The 15602-nt window shown below is 52.6% G+C and overlaps 5 protein-coding genes across 5 annotated transcripts; 1 reads left to right on the top strand and 4 right to left on the bottom strand.

Moving 5' to 3' along the window:
* Positions 1-585, bottom strand: N656DRAFT_23956 (uncharacterized protein). The gene has a single exon (XM_064808979.1). The coding sequence runs from the start codon at positions 486-488 to the stop codon at positions 126-128; it is 363 nt and encodes a 120-aa protein (XP_064674820.1). The 5' UTR covers positions 489-585; the 3' UTR covers positions 1-125.
* On the bottom strand, positions 294-2393 carry N656DRAFT_773325 (uncharacterized protein). Its single transcript, XM_064814038.1, has one exon. The coding sequence runs from the start codon at positions 2221-2223 to the stop codon at positions 508-510; it is 1716 nt and encodes a 571-aa protein (XP_064674819.1). The 5' UTR covers positions 2224-2393; the 3' UTR covers positions 294-507.
* Positions 2394-3781: 1388 nt separating this feature from the next.
* Positions 3782-5243, top strand: N656DRAFT_682354 (amino acid adenylation; the record flags this gene model as incomplete). The annotated part of the gene is made up of 3 exons (XM_064810576.1): positions 3782-3917; positions 3978-4676; positions 4702-5243. Coding segments are annotated over 3 exons (1377 nt in total), but the record flags the coding sequence as incomplete, so codon positions are not given.
* Positions 5244-7901: 2658 nt separating this feature from the next.
* N656DRAFT_840946 (uncharacterized protein) lies at positions 7902-8708 on the bottom strand (the record flags this gene model as incomplete). Its single annotated transcript, XM_064818970.1, has 1 exon — positions 7902-8708. One exon carries the CDS (start codon positions 8706-8708, stop codon positions 7902-7904), a length of 807 nt encoding a protein of 268 aa, XP_064674817.1.
* A 2553-nt stretch (positions 8709-11261) lies between these two features.
* On the bottom strand, positions 11262-13465 carry N656DRAFT_23920 (uncharacterized protein). Its single transcript, XM_064808978.1, has 4 exons — positions 13198-13465; positions 12125-13135; positions 11626-12065; positions 11262-11570 (listed from the first exon to the last, which is right to left on the bottom strand). Exons 1-3 carry the CDS (start codon positions 13322-13324, stop codon positions 11731-11733), a joined length of 1473 nt encoding a protein of 490 aa, XP_064674816.1. The 5' UTR covers positions 13325-13465; the 3' UTR covers positions 11262-11570; positions 11626-11730.
* Between the last annotated feature and the right edge of the window lie 2137 nt (positions 13466-15602).

Raw genomic sequence — 15602 nt, 5'->3', positions numbered from 1 at the left:
TCCCACAAAGGATTGCGAGAATTGGAGCATGAATTAAAGCAACATAATCCAGCTCGACTTCCCCTTTCAACCTTACACCTTGTCCGAGCTCAAGGTATCCATCCAGGCCGTCTGGAGACGGTCCATCATGTCTCTGTAATGAGTTGCCCATTGCGGTCCATGAATGGCAGACCAAGTGGCACAGTGTGCAATAGCGACGAGATACTGCATAGGCAGTCGGCTCTTCCTCCACCGTGCATCCATACTGATCTGCAAGGTCCAGCGGCTTTAACCCTAGGTTTAGAGTCAAGTACGCAAGGTCCCCACATGGGATCGCCGAGGTCGCAGTTCTCGAAGTCAATTGCCCAAAGCTGCCCCTTTTCGTCAAGCATCACATTTTGCGAGTGATAGTCGTTGTGGCAAGGGACGTGGATTGTCGGAGTCGCGAACAAGACATTCTTTGAATGCGATAAGACAGCATCGACGAGGCAAACTTCGTCCAGGGTCATGCTAGCCTGACGCTTTGCCTCATCGACGTATGACTGCACCGCAATGGATGGGGCTGTAATGCTTCATCCACGTTGTTGTTGGTTGACTATGCAGTTTCTGCAGAAGCGCCATGATGCCGGCGATTCGACCGGTAACATCAGCAGGAGAGAGAGTGCGGCCCCTGATGAATTCAGTTGCAAATGCGCCGCTCTGCTCATCCAGGGCGACAACACGAGGGCCAATGCCACGCTCGGCGGCCCAGGAAGCTCGCACTCCCTCTGCCAGGCACGTCGAAATTGATTCAGCCGTGTGTTGCTTGGGAACTTTGACCATGTAACCCTGGGCAGCGACATTGATTTTGATGCAGTCTTGCGTGGACCAGCCGGTTTGACGGGTTGAGCAGAATGTTGGCTCGGTAGAGCTGTCGATCGTCCGGCACATATCGATGGCGAGTGAAATGTTCCCCGCAGTTGGGGGTGTCGGTGATGGCCATTCGCTCGAATCAACCAAATCAGCGGGGGCTGAGTGGGCCTTCAAGTTCAGTCTCGGCGTCTTGCCAAGAAGATTGTCGATTCTCAGCGAGAGTTTCTCATAAAACTCTTCGGGTGTGATGCTGAGGACCTCTCCACAAGAGGTGGTAATCTTGACGCGAGATGGCACCAGTTGGTCTATCATACCCAGCAGGCTGCTGGGCATGTCACGTCTCAGAAGCGGAGCACAAGTCATTAGCACCTCCACCAAGGAGTGATGAGAACCACTGAGGAGGAGTGATGCAGTAGCGAATTGGACCGCTGGTAGTTCTTCTTCCGGCCCGTTCAGTGCGAGCCAGAGGTTCAGAAACCGGTAGGCGGTGCCAGAAGGGCCGCTGGTCATAAAGAGGCCTTTCGACGTGCATTCAAGGACGATCGGATTGTCTTCCACGAGTCTGTACTTGTGGGCCCCACAGGCGTACGGCAGCATACAGCTGCCATGTGTTGCCATTGAGGCGGATGGACCAAAAAGAGACCGGATTTCGACCTCGGACACAGGAGGATTGCGGGCATTTCTGACACGCAGCCCGCTGCTCCAAAGGTGTTGTGTATAGGGACCTGGCATTGTACCATCTGAGTCCCCGGGGGCCCTTCTCTCCACCGCAACCGGCTTCCAAAGGCGCCGAAGCTCCGTAGGGGGCGAGAGGATCTCCTCAGTCAGGTGCTCGTGTGCGTTTGCAACCACGTCGATGACATGAAGGCCGTTCGGAACGCCGCTTTGGTTCAGCTGCAGCAGCAATGGATCCGAGGTGTTGTGTGCTGCAACTAGGCGTTCAAGCAGGCTTCGCAGCGGGGGAAGAAGATCTCGTAATATATGGAAGTGCTGCCTGTGATTGCCCCTGGCACAGAGCTGGCGTATCTCTGTTATTCGCACATCCTCTGGCAGCCAAGCGCTTCTGATGCGAGCAACAGTCTCAAAGAGGCGACAGAGTCTCTCGAGGATGACTCTCATAGCAGCCTCAGGAATAGGAGATAGTGCCATGACCTCGGCTATCTCTCTTTCAACGGTGCGACTCGTGGTGGTTGCTGAGATACGGTTGGCGACGATCTCTGCCTTGAGTTGAGCCGGAACGAAGACTGGAGCGTCCGAAGACAAGCCTGCAGACATGAGCAAGCGCTGCTTGAGACAGGTCTCCCCATCTCCTTGGTTCCCTGGCTCGGGGCTTTGCGGAGTCGAATGTTGCTGGAGATGTTGTATCTGCTCGGCTAGGGCGTCTAGAGTCATTCCGCGCCCTGGTATTGTCGGGTCATTCAAGGAATATTGTGCGGTTGGATAATGTATGAACCAAAACTAGGTACCAGTAGTACTTAGAGAGTGAGACAGTTGTATTTTGAGCCTGGGTTAGGTTGATGGACAGATGAACAATGCACGCGTGTCAGGAGATGAAGATGGCTTATTATATAGACTCATTTCTTGTGTGCTAGGCTCAGGCAGAGATCATGGAAACGTCCTACAACTCAAGCCCTTTGCGATTGTGGCCGTTGTGGTTACAAGAGGCCTCATTTTGCGACTCATTGCGAGAAACTCTGCTAACTTGAACTCTGCCCATCTAAGACGTTTTCAATGGGAGAGACCGTCTCATGATCAACTTCTGATACCTTAAGCACTTCTCATATTCCGTGCCTTTTGAGGCCTCATCAGTACACTTGGGGCTCTCATGTCCCTCGGATGACCAATCCAACCCGATATGACGATGCTTTTGGGTCTTCATGTGATGATTGAGACGGGAACTGCTCAACTCTTCGCACCTGAAAACATAGGTATCTTCAAACCCAGGAGTTCGGTTAATCAAACAGCAAATCCCGTCGACAATTTGAAGAGGCAACCGAGTTATCATTACAGGCACGGCTCATGTGCGGTCGGCTCGTTAGGTCGGAGCTGAGGCGGTCCCAACTCCCGGCCCGTTAAGCGGCCAAAACTTCTTCTCAGACGCACCAGGAACCTACCAAATTTGCAAGAGCGTCTAGACCGAAACTGACTCATATCATGGATTAGTAAGGTAGGCCAGATGAGACTGCTTCTTTCTTCAGTTGGTGGTTGCATATCATGGCGCAGTGGGTATAGTACCCCTCAGCCTTGCAGCATGGCCGGGACTGGAACCCGACTTGAAGCCGTCACGAGTGAATCTTGAGGACCATACCTAGTACTTGGGCAGCGCTACCCAGATAAATGATTATAAATCAGTCAACATCAGCATGATCATGTGCCCCTTTCAAAGGTTGCCTTGATGACAGCCTGAAGTTCGGCGGAATGCAAGGTGACGTTCTGTTCAGATCTATGGTGCTCGCTTTAGAGTATTCGGAGACATCATCGTCTAGGTAGGAACTGAATGATGGCTATAAGTACAACCTATCCCTCACACAGAACATCATGATATTTCCACCACAAATCATCAATACGCCTTTATCCCGAGTCGTCCTTCAAGTTCGATACCTACCATAGTCAAGTTGCTCTGCTTCATCTAGTTCGCTGTCACATCGATCGGAACCTATCTGTTACTTGCCAACTTCATCCTGTTTGTCTTGCCATTCACATCCATTCCTTCTTCATTTTGATCTACCTCAAAGGCAATTGCGACTCGGAAGTTCTCAGCCCGTTGGACGTTCTCTCTGCCGCCAGTTCGTCCCAGGTAATACTACCTAGGCCCTAGGCTGTACTCGACATGGCTTGCGACGCCTCCTGCAAGTTGGGAATGTGGAAAGAGGAATGCAATTTCGGCATTTTCGAACATGTTGTATGCCATTGATCGGAGCATTTGGCAGTCGTCAGTCGTCGTGGCATTCTGACCTATGACGGTCTCAACATCCAAGCAAACCAGCTCGCCCACCACTTGCAGTCGATCAACCTCGGACCAGAGAATGTGGTTGCCGTCAGTCTTGAGAGAGGAATCGACTACCTCATCGCTATGTTCGCCATTTGTAAGTATTACTAAGCCTGTAATTTCCGAAGCAGAATTTTGTGGCTAACAATGTTAACAGGGAAAGCTGGAGCCGCATACCTCCCACTTGATGTGGCGATGCCACATGATCGTATGATGTTCATGGCATCGGAAGCCAATGCCTGCTGCCTCATCACTACGAGAGATGTTGCCCAAAAAAAGGCACTGCAACACCTCCTTATGCCAACGATCTTCCTCGACGACCCTGATTTCCTACACCACTTACGGAGAAACCCTCCAACAAACCCCGAGCGACGAGCAAACCGAGATAACTTGGCCTACATCTTCTACACCTCGGGCACAAGTGGTAAGCCAAAGGGCGTTTGCATCACTCATGGCAGCATCGTCAACATGGCTGATGACACTAGACAAAGCCAAGAGATCACGGCCTCTGACAGAGTGTTGCTCTTCTCGCCATTCTGCTTCGATGCCTCCATTCGGGACATTCACGGCGCCCTGTTACTGGGAGCATCGCTCTATGTCCCTGACGAAGACGAGATTTTTCCGGGAAACCTTGTGAACACGCTCCGCCAGCATTCAATTACATACGCCGTGATCACGCCATCTGTTCTGCGAGCTTGCAAGCCGCATGATCTTCCCGACCTCTCAACCATTGTGGTCGCTGGAGAAGCTGTGAACAGGCACCTGATCCGGGAATGGGGCACTGGGAGGGTCCTGATCAATGCATATGGTCCTACCGAAGCAACCGTTTGCAGTACCAAGAGAATCTACCATGATGGTTGGGTTCCCCCCCAACATGCCAGTTACCATTGGCACACCGATCCTCAACACTCAGGTTCACATTCTCGACGACGACAGCAACCCTGTTCCTGTCGGCAGTGTAGGGGAGATCTATGTGCACGGGCTGGGGGTCAGTCAGCGCGGCTATCTGAATCTTCCTGAATTCAACGCTAAGTGCTTCAGGGACGATTTCTTCAGCGCACCGGGCCGTACATACAAGACTGGAGACACGGGCCGAATGCTCCTTGGCGGGGAGATCGAGTTCCTGGGCCGGAAAGAGAAGAAAGCACAAATCAAGCTCCACGGCCAGCGCATTGAGACCGAGGAGATTGAGAATGTCCTCCGCATGCATAGCGCCGTCCATGATGCCGTCGTGGCACTACGAGGGGCAGAAAGCCATAAGATCTTGGCTGCTTATGTTGTCCCAGCAGTTCCGTCACATCTCAGGGTTGGTCTCGTCGATAGACTTGAGGCACTACTCAGGGAGCATCTGCCTTCATACAGTGTCCCGAGTTCTATCTGCCTCGTCGACGCTTTCCCGGTTCGAGCTACCAAAAAGATCGACCTTGACGCCCTTCCGGATCCAACCAACTACGCTGCCTCGTCCCAGCCCCGAGAAAACAACACAGTGCTGTCTCCGACGCAGTCACTCGTGGCGAAAGCGCTGTTCAAGGTGCTGAATCTGCCGGAGAACACCGAGGTGACCCAAGACACGACATTGGCGGAACTCGGAGGCACATCCCTGCTTGCTTCCTTGGTGCTCCGTCAACTGAACGAAACATTCGGCTGCAGGCTCCGTCTGGGACAAATATACAGACGGAAAACCTCCATTCGGGACTTGGCGGACCTCGTCAGTCATAGAGGGAAAGAAGTCGCCTTCACATCGGACAACCTCCAAGACAAGGTCGTCTTGCCTCACGATATTCGACCCATGTCCTTGCCCACAGATGGCAATTGCGGAGCCTCCAGAGTGTTCCTGACGGGGGCAACGGGCTTCCTTGGGGCACACGTTTTGTCAGGACTGCTCAGCGCGGATGACACAACGCAAATAGTGTGCATCGTTCGGGCCGCCGACGCGATGGAAGCATACAAGCGTGTCCAATCCAATCTCCGTGCCTGGGGCTTGTGGAAAGACGTGCACGCGGGCCGCTTTGGTGCCGTCGCCGGGGGACATCAGCAAGCCCTTCATGGGTCTTCGTCTCGATCACTACTGGAGACTGAGCAGAGACGTCAACACTGTGTGGCATTGCGCAGCCGAAGTGAACTTCATTGCTCCGTACGAAGAGCTCGAAGACACCAACGTCAATGGCACTGTGGAAGTGATGCGATTTGCGTGCGCAATCAAGCCGAAGCAGTTTGTATATGCTTCGACACTCTCTGTGTTCTTCGGCGTCGGCAAAGAGATACGCTGCGGCAGAGAATCGAGCACCGCCGCATGGGGCATTGGGATCGTCACCGGGTACGGCCAGACCAAGTGGGTAGCGGAGCAGCTTGTGTTGGAGTTCCAGAGCCGTGGTGGTCACGTCCTCATCTGCCGCCCTGGCCGCCTTCTAGGAACTGAAAAGTTCGGAAGATGCCTGAAGGATGACCTCACAGTCAGAATGATCACCAACTTCGTTCATCAAGCACGGTCAGGCTCCGGACCATGACTGGGAGATCGACTTCACTCCAGTGGACGCCTGTGCCAGGGCAATGATCGACCTCGCCCTGAGGCAGAAGACAGGCATCTACCACTTCTTCAATCAGAAGACTATTTCGTTGCGTGAACTTGTCGCACAGCTTCGGAGACTCGGGTATCACGTACGATCCCTTCCATACGACAACTGGAAATGTGTGATTCTGGAAAGTCCCGAGCTCAGGCCGCTCGCTTCCCTTTTCATGGAACCAGCCAGGAACGACGGACTAAGTGCGTTCGACGCCCTTCTCGATACAACAGTGTTCCGAAAAAGTTCCTACTCCATGTCTGCGATGGCGACCGAGCTTCAGAATAAGGAGATTCTGGCCTGCCCGGTGCCCTCAGACCTCCTGCGGATATATCTGAACGCAGCCTGATGCGATTCACGACACCCTGGGAATGACTAGGGCCTTTGTGGTACATTGTATAGCTAGATTGGCAGGAACGTCTTAAGGTAGTCGCTGCATGTTGGGTAAAAACCGGGGGCTTGGTTTAGCTTGGTTACCTAGTGTGGAATGTGGATGGGTTTCATTGTCCTTCAATGCTATGATGGAGACTTGGACTGCCATGCGACTGCAACAGTACCTTAGTCGCAACTTCCAAAAGGGTACCTTATTTGAGATTGGATTGTAGCGAAGTGGAGGAACCATAGGTATATTGTCGGAATGATAGGATAGGTTCTCTTAGATAGATTAGATAGATTGTTAATAGATCGTCGAATAGATCGTCAGTTTGTCACCACCTGGGTAGTCATTAAGCTGCTTCTCAAAGAGTCAAAACCTCAAACCCTACTCTCAAGGCCCAGCAGAGCACTTCCTATACCTTCGCCGCACCGCTTACCAGCTCCGGGTCTTAGCCTCCCTCTTCTCACCTTTGTCTCACTTCAGAAATGGATAGTGTTCTGTCAAAACCTTGGCAACATCCTCCCCGGCATTCTTCTCGGCCTCCTCTACCGCTCTTTGAGTTTCTTGTCTATAACCGTAGGATATTCATCCGCGAGAGCAAAAGAACACCACTGTTATGGTCAACAGCAAGTTCAGAGCGCCATCACGGTCTGTTGAGCAGTTGAGGATCAGAACGCGCACGAGCAGGTTGTTCAAATGCTTTTTTTCCTAAGGATCCGAGCCTTTTCACCGTTCCTAGACTACTTTGCTCTCAGGAAATCGGACTCCATCGGAGTCCAAGCCTCCAAGTCGGTAAATACGGAGATATCTACCTCTGGCCAACTTTCGTCGGCCGAGATTTGAAGATGGCTAAATGCCGCATGTCCGCTGGGCTGGCCGAAGCCAAAATCCAATTAGCATATGTAGTGTTATGTGGTTATGCAAAGGCTTGAATGCGAGCTATCTGTTGACCGCTAGACCCCCAAGCCGGGTATCATCGCTACCTAGCGAGCCATTCCGTACCATGCAAATCCCAAAGCTCCAGTGACCTTCGGCAAAATCCTAGTTCTCAGGTGCCTCCACGCTTCCAGCGGTTCCCTGCTCATAATGAACCCATCCATGCGCTCTAGTGTCCAGTCGGGTTAGGGCAGTATCCCACCCTTTACTAATAGACGGCGCCATCGCTGTCATCTTCTGTGGTTGATGCTGAGTCGTCGTAGTAGTAAGACAAGTCACTTGGATACCAGCGCCGCCCTTCCGGGTCGGTCACAACCAGGGTTGGAATACCCGGCATCGCCCGCCGTGGTGGAGTCTTGAACTTGTGCCAGCGGCAAGTCTGAAGCTTATACCTCGGATCCGTCGCCGTCAGCTCGGAAGTTGCCCGGTCGTATACCTCTTTCCAGATGCTCAGGTATCCATTGTTGTCGATGTAAAACAAGTCTTGCCACCTGATATGGCGCAGGCGCTCCTCCGTCATCTTGTATCGCTTGCTGTGAAGGCGGGCAAGGTCCATCTTCCGCTTCCAGGCCGAGAGGAATTCGGGGGTCATGGGCTGCTCTTTCTGAGGTTGCTCAAGAAGGTAGACTGGACGTGTGGGAATTGTATCCGCGTCGTTCTGCTCAAGGTCCGCCGGCATCTCTCTGTCTGCTGATTCACCATCGTGTGCTGTCTCGACGACATCGGTCATTGCAGTATGCTCGTTTCCCGCGTTGGCAGGGGCGGTTTTCCTGATTCGAAAGCCATTACCGAACGCCGGGGCCAGGGTCGAGCCCGCCGGCTGGAGGGGGAGCATTCTGCGAAGCTTGGAAAGCTGCTCATTGTCAAAGTCGTAGGCGATCCGATCGGCTAGAAAAGATTTGTCCTGGTCATCCAGGTCCAAGAGATCTCCGACATCCAAGAACTGCTCCTTCTCACGTCCAAAACAAATGAGGCGAGTTTGAAAGGCTTCGTCGCCCAAGTAGCCGTCCGCCATGCTGTCGGTGAGTATGTCAGTATGTTATTAATTGTTGGGTGGCGTAGGCAATTTGGCAGCCAAAGTTGGTGGCGGCTTGAAAGTAACTTTTCGCCCTTGTTTCACGTTCCTTTATCCTTATGATCGTGCGAGGAGTGGCTGTCCTGGTCGTCGTAGTTGAAAGTGCGAACGGCTCGCGAGGTAAAGGAGATTCTTATTGTTTTAGGTTCCGATGTGACTTGAATTGTCGGGTCAGAATAGATCTGGTGAGGGCACGAAATTGAAACGTCAGTAAACAATCACCTATGCCCGGTAATCAAAAGAAACAAGTCTTACCGCAGTTGCGCGAAGATGGTGCTGGCCGAGTTGTGCACCTGGGAGATCAGGATGGTGGCGCAACGTTTGCGACTCCTGAGGCCACTCCCATGCCGCCCGTTTGAGAGAACAGTGCCCGCAAACTTACTGAAGCAATGTTTTACTATATCTGCCTTTGTCGAGTCGCAAGCAGCAGAGAAGCAAGGAGTTGGGGCAAGCAAGGCCCCGATAATGATCAGCAGGCGCAAACAGGTTCCTCGAGTACTGAGAAGTGAAATGACATGTGGCTGGACGGCTTATATTTGAGGTCCGCTCAAAGCATCAACACACGGACACGTCCTGGACACGAGGCACGAGAGGCCCCGCAGTTCCATCACTTGATCAGGGCGCCGGTTCTTCTATCCGGTGGGTGATAGGATCGAATCCGCTTTCACGGCCGCCGCCGAGTTTGATGGACCAAATGAACAGTGCTACGCCCGTTTTAGGAAAGAGACGGCCTGTCATGGTTCCTACCTGAGGTACATCTGTCAGTTCGGTGATGGCTTTGCAAAACTCGGAGGAAGTTGCGAGTATATTGCGTGGTAGCCTCCCTGGAGGAGTGTACGGGAACCACACAATCACGATGTCAACTAAGGTACACCTTCTGATCCGGACTCTTGCCGCATCTGAATAACCTGGTGGAGGTAAACGGAGGACGGGAGGTGCGATAAATATACTACCCCAGTATTAAGAGGCAAGGTACTTGCGTCTTGTAGGTCGTACCTCGTACCTACCTCACCAGCAGGTACCTGTAATCATGGAAAGAGATCCAGAGACTAGAGGACGCCAGCCGTGATTTCCCTAGCAGACGACACCGAGGATGCAATGGCACTGGTTTTAGATAGCATAGTACAGCGCACGCAGTCTTCGGACGACGGCTTGATCCCCTAACAACAATCATAGCAATACGCAATACCACTTGATCATGCGACTAGCTTTGGATGGTCGAGCTTGGTACAGTCAGCTAGTGTCTTAGGATAGTTTCTGGGGCACCACCTCATGGAACGGACTTGTAAAATCCACGCCTAGATAATATGTATAAAGTCATAGCGTTGTCGTGCGCTAGTCTTTCCCCCGCTGGTCCGTCCCCGTCGGCTTGTAGAATAAAATGAAACTCACGATTGTAACTGTACCGTTGTACCATAGACATTCATATTCATGGCTTATACGGAGTAGGCCGCCACGTATTGACAAGCCATGAAGACACCTCTTCGCGTATTATTGCAACACACGGAGAATGGTGGATGTAGTAAGTTAAGCTCCCTAGAGAAGGCGGGAGCATAAGCAGGTAGGAAGAAAGTAGGTATATTGTACCTCGAGGTAACAAAAGGAAGATGGAAGCTTAAGATACTATATATATACAAAAGAGAGCTTGCTATAGAGTTAGGGGCTGTTAGGGATCTCTAATAGGGGTTAAGAGAGCCCTACAAACAGTGCCTAGAACTCAATATGTATGGCTAACTCCGTACGCTTAGGTTACGAACTGTTGGCGTCCCACTGACTTCTCACTAGCGCCCCGCCGTCGTCCCTCCGTTAAGGTACAATTACGTGCTGGCAAGAACCTCTAGTTCTTCAAACGCAAACGCACCATCTAGACAAAGGCTAATAAGGGCATTAGATCTCTGAAGACTACATACCGAACCGCGCCGCTATAGTTTCCGTCGCTGAATATCCGCCATATATACCCTAAATCTCCGATATCTCTTCGCTCCAATCCAGGCTCCAGTACTCCGCTCAATCCGTAGATCCATTCAGATCCAAATCTCAATGCTTTGCCTCCCTTTTTCCATACCGAGTCCTCACTCATTGTCCTCCATCTAGTTTAATCGACCAAGATAACCGCCTCGAACAGAATAAATTGTTGAGAAGGTGGGGATATGCATACACCGGACCAAGTGGACGAAAAAGCTGCTCACTTCCAGTGTAAGACAAAGATCCAAAGAGGCGGGATATCCCCCTTTTTGTCGCCTCGCCTTTGGTCCAACCAAAGGACCGGCCGCCCGCCCCTCGTGAAACTGAGGATACGCAAGCAGCCGCAAGTTCCCCTAAACTCACAAAAATACCACCCCTATCCAGAAATGAATTGAACGGGTACACACCGGGCTATCCAAAACATAGTCCCTATTTTTGTCCCCCCTTGGTATACAGGCCAAATTCCCATGGAGGAAAAGAGTAGAGCAAATGAAAGAAGCAAACGGAGAAGGTAGCCGTCGAGAGCCTTGGTCGACGTAGTCGCTCCATATTATGTCAGCGTCAGCACTCAAGGGTTTCTTCTGCCTTGGAGTGGCTACCACTTGAATATCGTTTCACTGGTGCCGGGGAAGCGGCCACAAAACGGCGCCCGACCACCCCGGAGAACAGGTGTCTCCTGTCGTATGCAGGGACCGCACAAGACTGGGCAACAGCGTCGTTGGAGAAGGACCGTACGCTGGCTCTTCCGGTGCGGCAGAGTGAGGATATTTGGCAAACTTCCGGTGCTCCTAAATTGGATCTTAGGCTTTGAATGACAGGCCTAAGTTGGGCATGCGGCTTCGAATGAGGGTTCGACCGAGGCTATATAGGAGCTGCAAGATTAAGCACTGACGGCAATGTTCATTGGCTTCTGTCCTGGGCCATCCTCCTTCCTCCTCCACTCGCGGGCTGGTAGCGACCGCGGTAGACGCTCTCAGTACATCGTCCACCTGCGCATTTAGAACCTCGTGGCTTCCGTCGGCCGGTACGCGTTTGCCCTGGCAGCCTCGTACTGCACGCCCGTCATCGACTCCGGTCCTGCGGGCGCCGCGGGGGACGGTAACGTTCTCAGAGGAGGCAAGTTAGGCGGCCGCGGCCTCCCGTACTGGTCAGTGGCATACGGATCCGATACTGGCTGGGACGGTGCCATGTGCATTCTGCTGCGTAGGCTTTGGACGTCCTGCTTCAGTGCAGCAATTTCTTCATCTTGGCTGTTTATATGAGACTGAAGTGTTGTGATATGGGATTGGAGGTGCCTGATCAGATCGTTCTGCCGCTGGTGTTCCGAAATGGCTGCAAGCGCATGTTAGCGGATTTTGCTGCGGAGGGAATCTACGCATAAGAAAACCAACCCTTGGTGAGAATCTCCCATTTAGAAGCTTTGGAACCCCGCTCCTGGGGCATCAAATCTCTGAGTTGCTCAAATAATTCCTTCATTTCGGTGCGCCGTTTCCGCTCAGCCAATTTATGGCTGACCCTGAGCTCGGGTGTTCGGCTGTACGGTTGGGTACCGGAATGGGAGCCGCCTTCCTCGTTCCGTAAATCCCCCAGCTGCTTATGCTGTAAAGTGTGGTGATGAACGGTCGAATATTCTCCAGAAGCGCTAGAGAGCCTTTGATAAGCATTGCTGCCCACGTTTTCCTCCAATCGCCGCTGCCCTGGAGGGAGTCTCGACTCGGTTGTGTACTGGCTGCTGGCGAGTGATTCGGCGACACTACTCCTCCTCGAGTCGATCAGCGACTGAGTCGCGGCGGACGGCATCCTCTGGATTTCTTCCTCGGGAAAAGCCCACGCCTGCCCCTTGGTCGGCTCAGCTGCACGGGCAATCTGGCTTGTTGCCGGCCCCGTGATGGCCGGTGCGATCCTCATTGTCTTTGGGTGGCCATCGGGGTTGCGCTCGGCGTTGGGTTGATATCCATTCGAGATGCGGTGAACCGCAAGACTCTCGAGCCCTGGCCGCGGGGTCCTCTGCTGTTGCAGTGTGTTGTGGATCGAGCTAGTCGACTGGTTGTGGCTGGCGTAGGGCGAATTTCCCAATCGCAGGTCATGGAAACCCTGATTGATCCTGCTGTCGACGCTCTCCCTTCGCGATAGTGCCTCGGGAACGTCGCCACTCGCGAAGGAGGCGCTGTTTGGCGCTGAATCCAGTGACTGCGTTCGATCGAAGCGCCGTGGGTCTGCGCTTCCAGGCGTCGTCGGCGAAACCATCGAAGCGACGCTCATGTTGCTGTTCGTTGGCGACACAAGCGGTTGCGGCAGGAGGTTGGATGTCGTGGTCGGAGACGGCGTCTTGTCGATGGGCGACGTCTGAAAACCGGAGCTCGGGGGGCTCAGCACGCCTAGACCAGATGCCGCTGAGGTGTCTGCAAGATTTGCTCCCGTCAGCGAATTGATTCAAGCAACGCCGGCCGAGGGGTGTCCTAACGTTTGCTTGATGCATCGGTGCTAGAATAGTAAGCGGAGTCCCGGTTGTCGTCAGGGGAGTTTAGCACGCCAGCGAGCGCAGCGGGGAACTTCTGCGATGCTGGCCGTTGATGATCCATATTCAACATTGAGCAGACAAAGACAAGACCGAGTTTTCCCCAGTCTAGCCCTCTCGGAGACGATGATTTCTGGTGCAGGAAGCTCTAGCAAGCTTCACCAACTGCGGGCCGCTGATAATGAGGGACAAGACGAGAGTGCAGTAAGTGACAGGGGCGCTGCAATTGCTGCAATTGCTGCAATGCCGACTCGAGATGTTATACGGTAAGCTCCGCTCAAAGACAAACGACTCCCACCGTCGTAACAACACAAGTCGGTGCAGAGAGAGAAACGGTCATTAAACGAGAATGCGGCCTATAGGGGGCTGGGGCTCCCACTCGTTGTTGGAAAATACACAATGGCTCGACGCGCACAATCGACGAGTCGAGGCGAGGAGAATGCGGGAGGAAGGTTGTGGGCAGATGTAATATCGACAGCCGCCAGGACGGGGTTCAGACAAGGGGCAGGAGCGCTGTAACTGTCAGGGCGGACCAGCACGTTTTTTTCAAAGAGCCAGCATCAGACCGGAGTTTGGGAGGGTATGGTGGGGCTCGATCGGTAAACCCATGTGGTTACCCTGCTTGTACTGTATTGTACACGACCGGTACTGTACTGTACACGAAATCCTCACGTGTTGTACATGGGGTACAGTACTCCGTACACTGGGTAAGGTAGTCATGTTACGGAGTGCCATGTCACTCGTACTGCACAGTACCGTACATGCATATGGGAATATGAGTGTAAGTGGCGAGTGCCATTTGCATCTAGTGTATACCTATACGATACCTCATCCATGCTAAGCATCGCAGCATGCTACGGCCATCCGCAGGTAACAACTTCTGAGTGTTCAGGTGACTGGGCCGCGGCATGCTGAAATTCAAACGCTAGTACCACAGCAGAGAGGGTTAGAGCAAGTGAAGCGAAGGCCACAAACGCCACATCTCTTGAATCAAAGTTGCTCTGACACAGTGTATTACTATCCTGAAAGAAACATACTATTAACGGTACGGAGTACTGAACTTGAATAGCGATTACTACCGTAGCCGGTGCAGGGTGTATGTACTGTAATCATGTATTCAGTGTTACATGTAACGTACAAGCGCAGGGCCTAATCAATAGCAAGCCGGAAACGGCAGGAGGAACGTGCTCGCGCCGGCCACTGGACCACATCCTAACACTGCCACGACAGGCCTAGCTCAGTGAGGGCGGCGCGTTGTCGCAGCGGGTAACATGGGGAGCTTTTGACTCCCCAGGGGGACTTTTGCGCATCTCTTGAGCGCGCTGAATAATTACCTAGGTAGTTTAGAAACGTGCCCCCTACACCTGAGAGTTCTGTGCCGTATGCGCGTGGACCTCGAGATACACCCACTACCTTTGTCACTTCACAGAAGGTAGGACATCCCTTTGGCTGTGGGATGAGCCTATCTCTCGCCAACACGCGAAACTGGCCAATAGATAGGCATTCCGGCCGTCAAGCCCAAAATCTGTACAAATCGCTACATCGCCAGCAAGAGCGACAACGGATTTTTAATTGATTTCTTCAGCATAGACACGCTAACACGCGTGACCAGGTAAGTCTCTCCAAGTCTTTTTTGGGCGCTAAGAGATAGGCTCATTCCACAGCCAAAGGGATTGGCAGCAGGTGGCTAGTGCGAAGTGGCAGGATATAGCAGCATGGATCGGCGTGCGCTAGGCAGGCAAGCGCAAGGTCCCGAGGGCACAGCATCTGGCAGGGCTCGAGACGGAACGGGTGAAGGTGGACAGGGTAGGTACTGTATACCATAGCACGCCACCCGGGTTTTGCAAAATGGTCACCGTCCGTATTTTCAGTGCCAAGATGCTCTGGCCGTGCCAACTCTATGTTGATTTCAGTAAAAGAACCACTGTAATATTCATAGAACCAACACGGTTATATCACTCGAAGGGCAAGTTCGACTGACAAGACCTTCCTTCCCGAAATACTGACTGTAGCTATTTTGAATCAAATCCATTTTCTAGCTGTAAGTTTATTTTAACTGTAAGTTCATTTTGAAGTACCAAGGTCATCTTCAATTGAATCCATCTTCTAGCTGTAAGTGCATCTCGACTTTGAGGCTATTCTGAAGCACTGGGGTAATTGTACAAGGCCCTGGGCACTGCACTGGAATTGCCCCCTGGCACTGCACTGGATTTGCGTTAAGGCCCTGGCACTGCATTGGATTCGCGCAAGGGCCTGGCACTGCACTGGATTCGCGCAAGGGCATGGCACTGTAACTGTACAAAATATTGACGGTATATGGATTAGAACTTAGAATGTATTAGCAAATAATA

This window comes from Canariomyces notabilis, assembly GCF_033297395.1.
Source record: "Canariomyces notabilis strain CBS 508.74 unplaced genomic scaffold N656scaffold_1, whole genome shotgun sequence".
NCBI classification, from domain to species: domain Eukaryota; kingdom Fungi; phylum Ascomycota; class Sordariomycetes; order Sordariales; family Chaetomiaceae; genus Canariomyces; species Canariomyces notabilis.
This window is presented reverse-complemented; position numbering and strand designations above follow the sequence as displayed.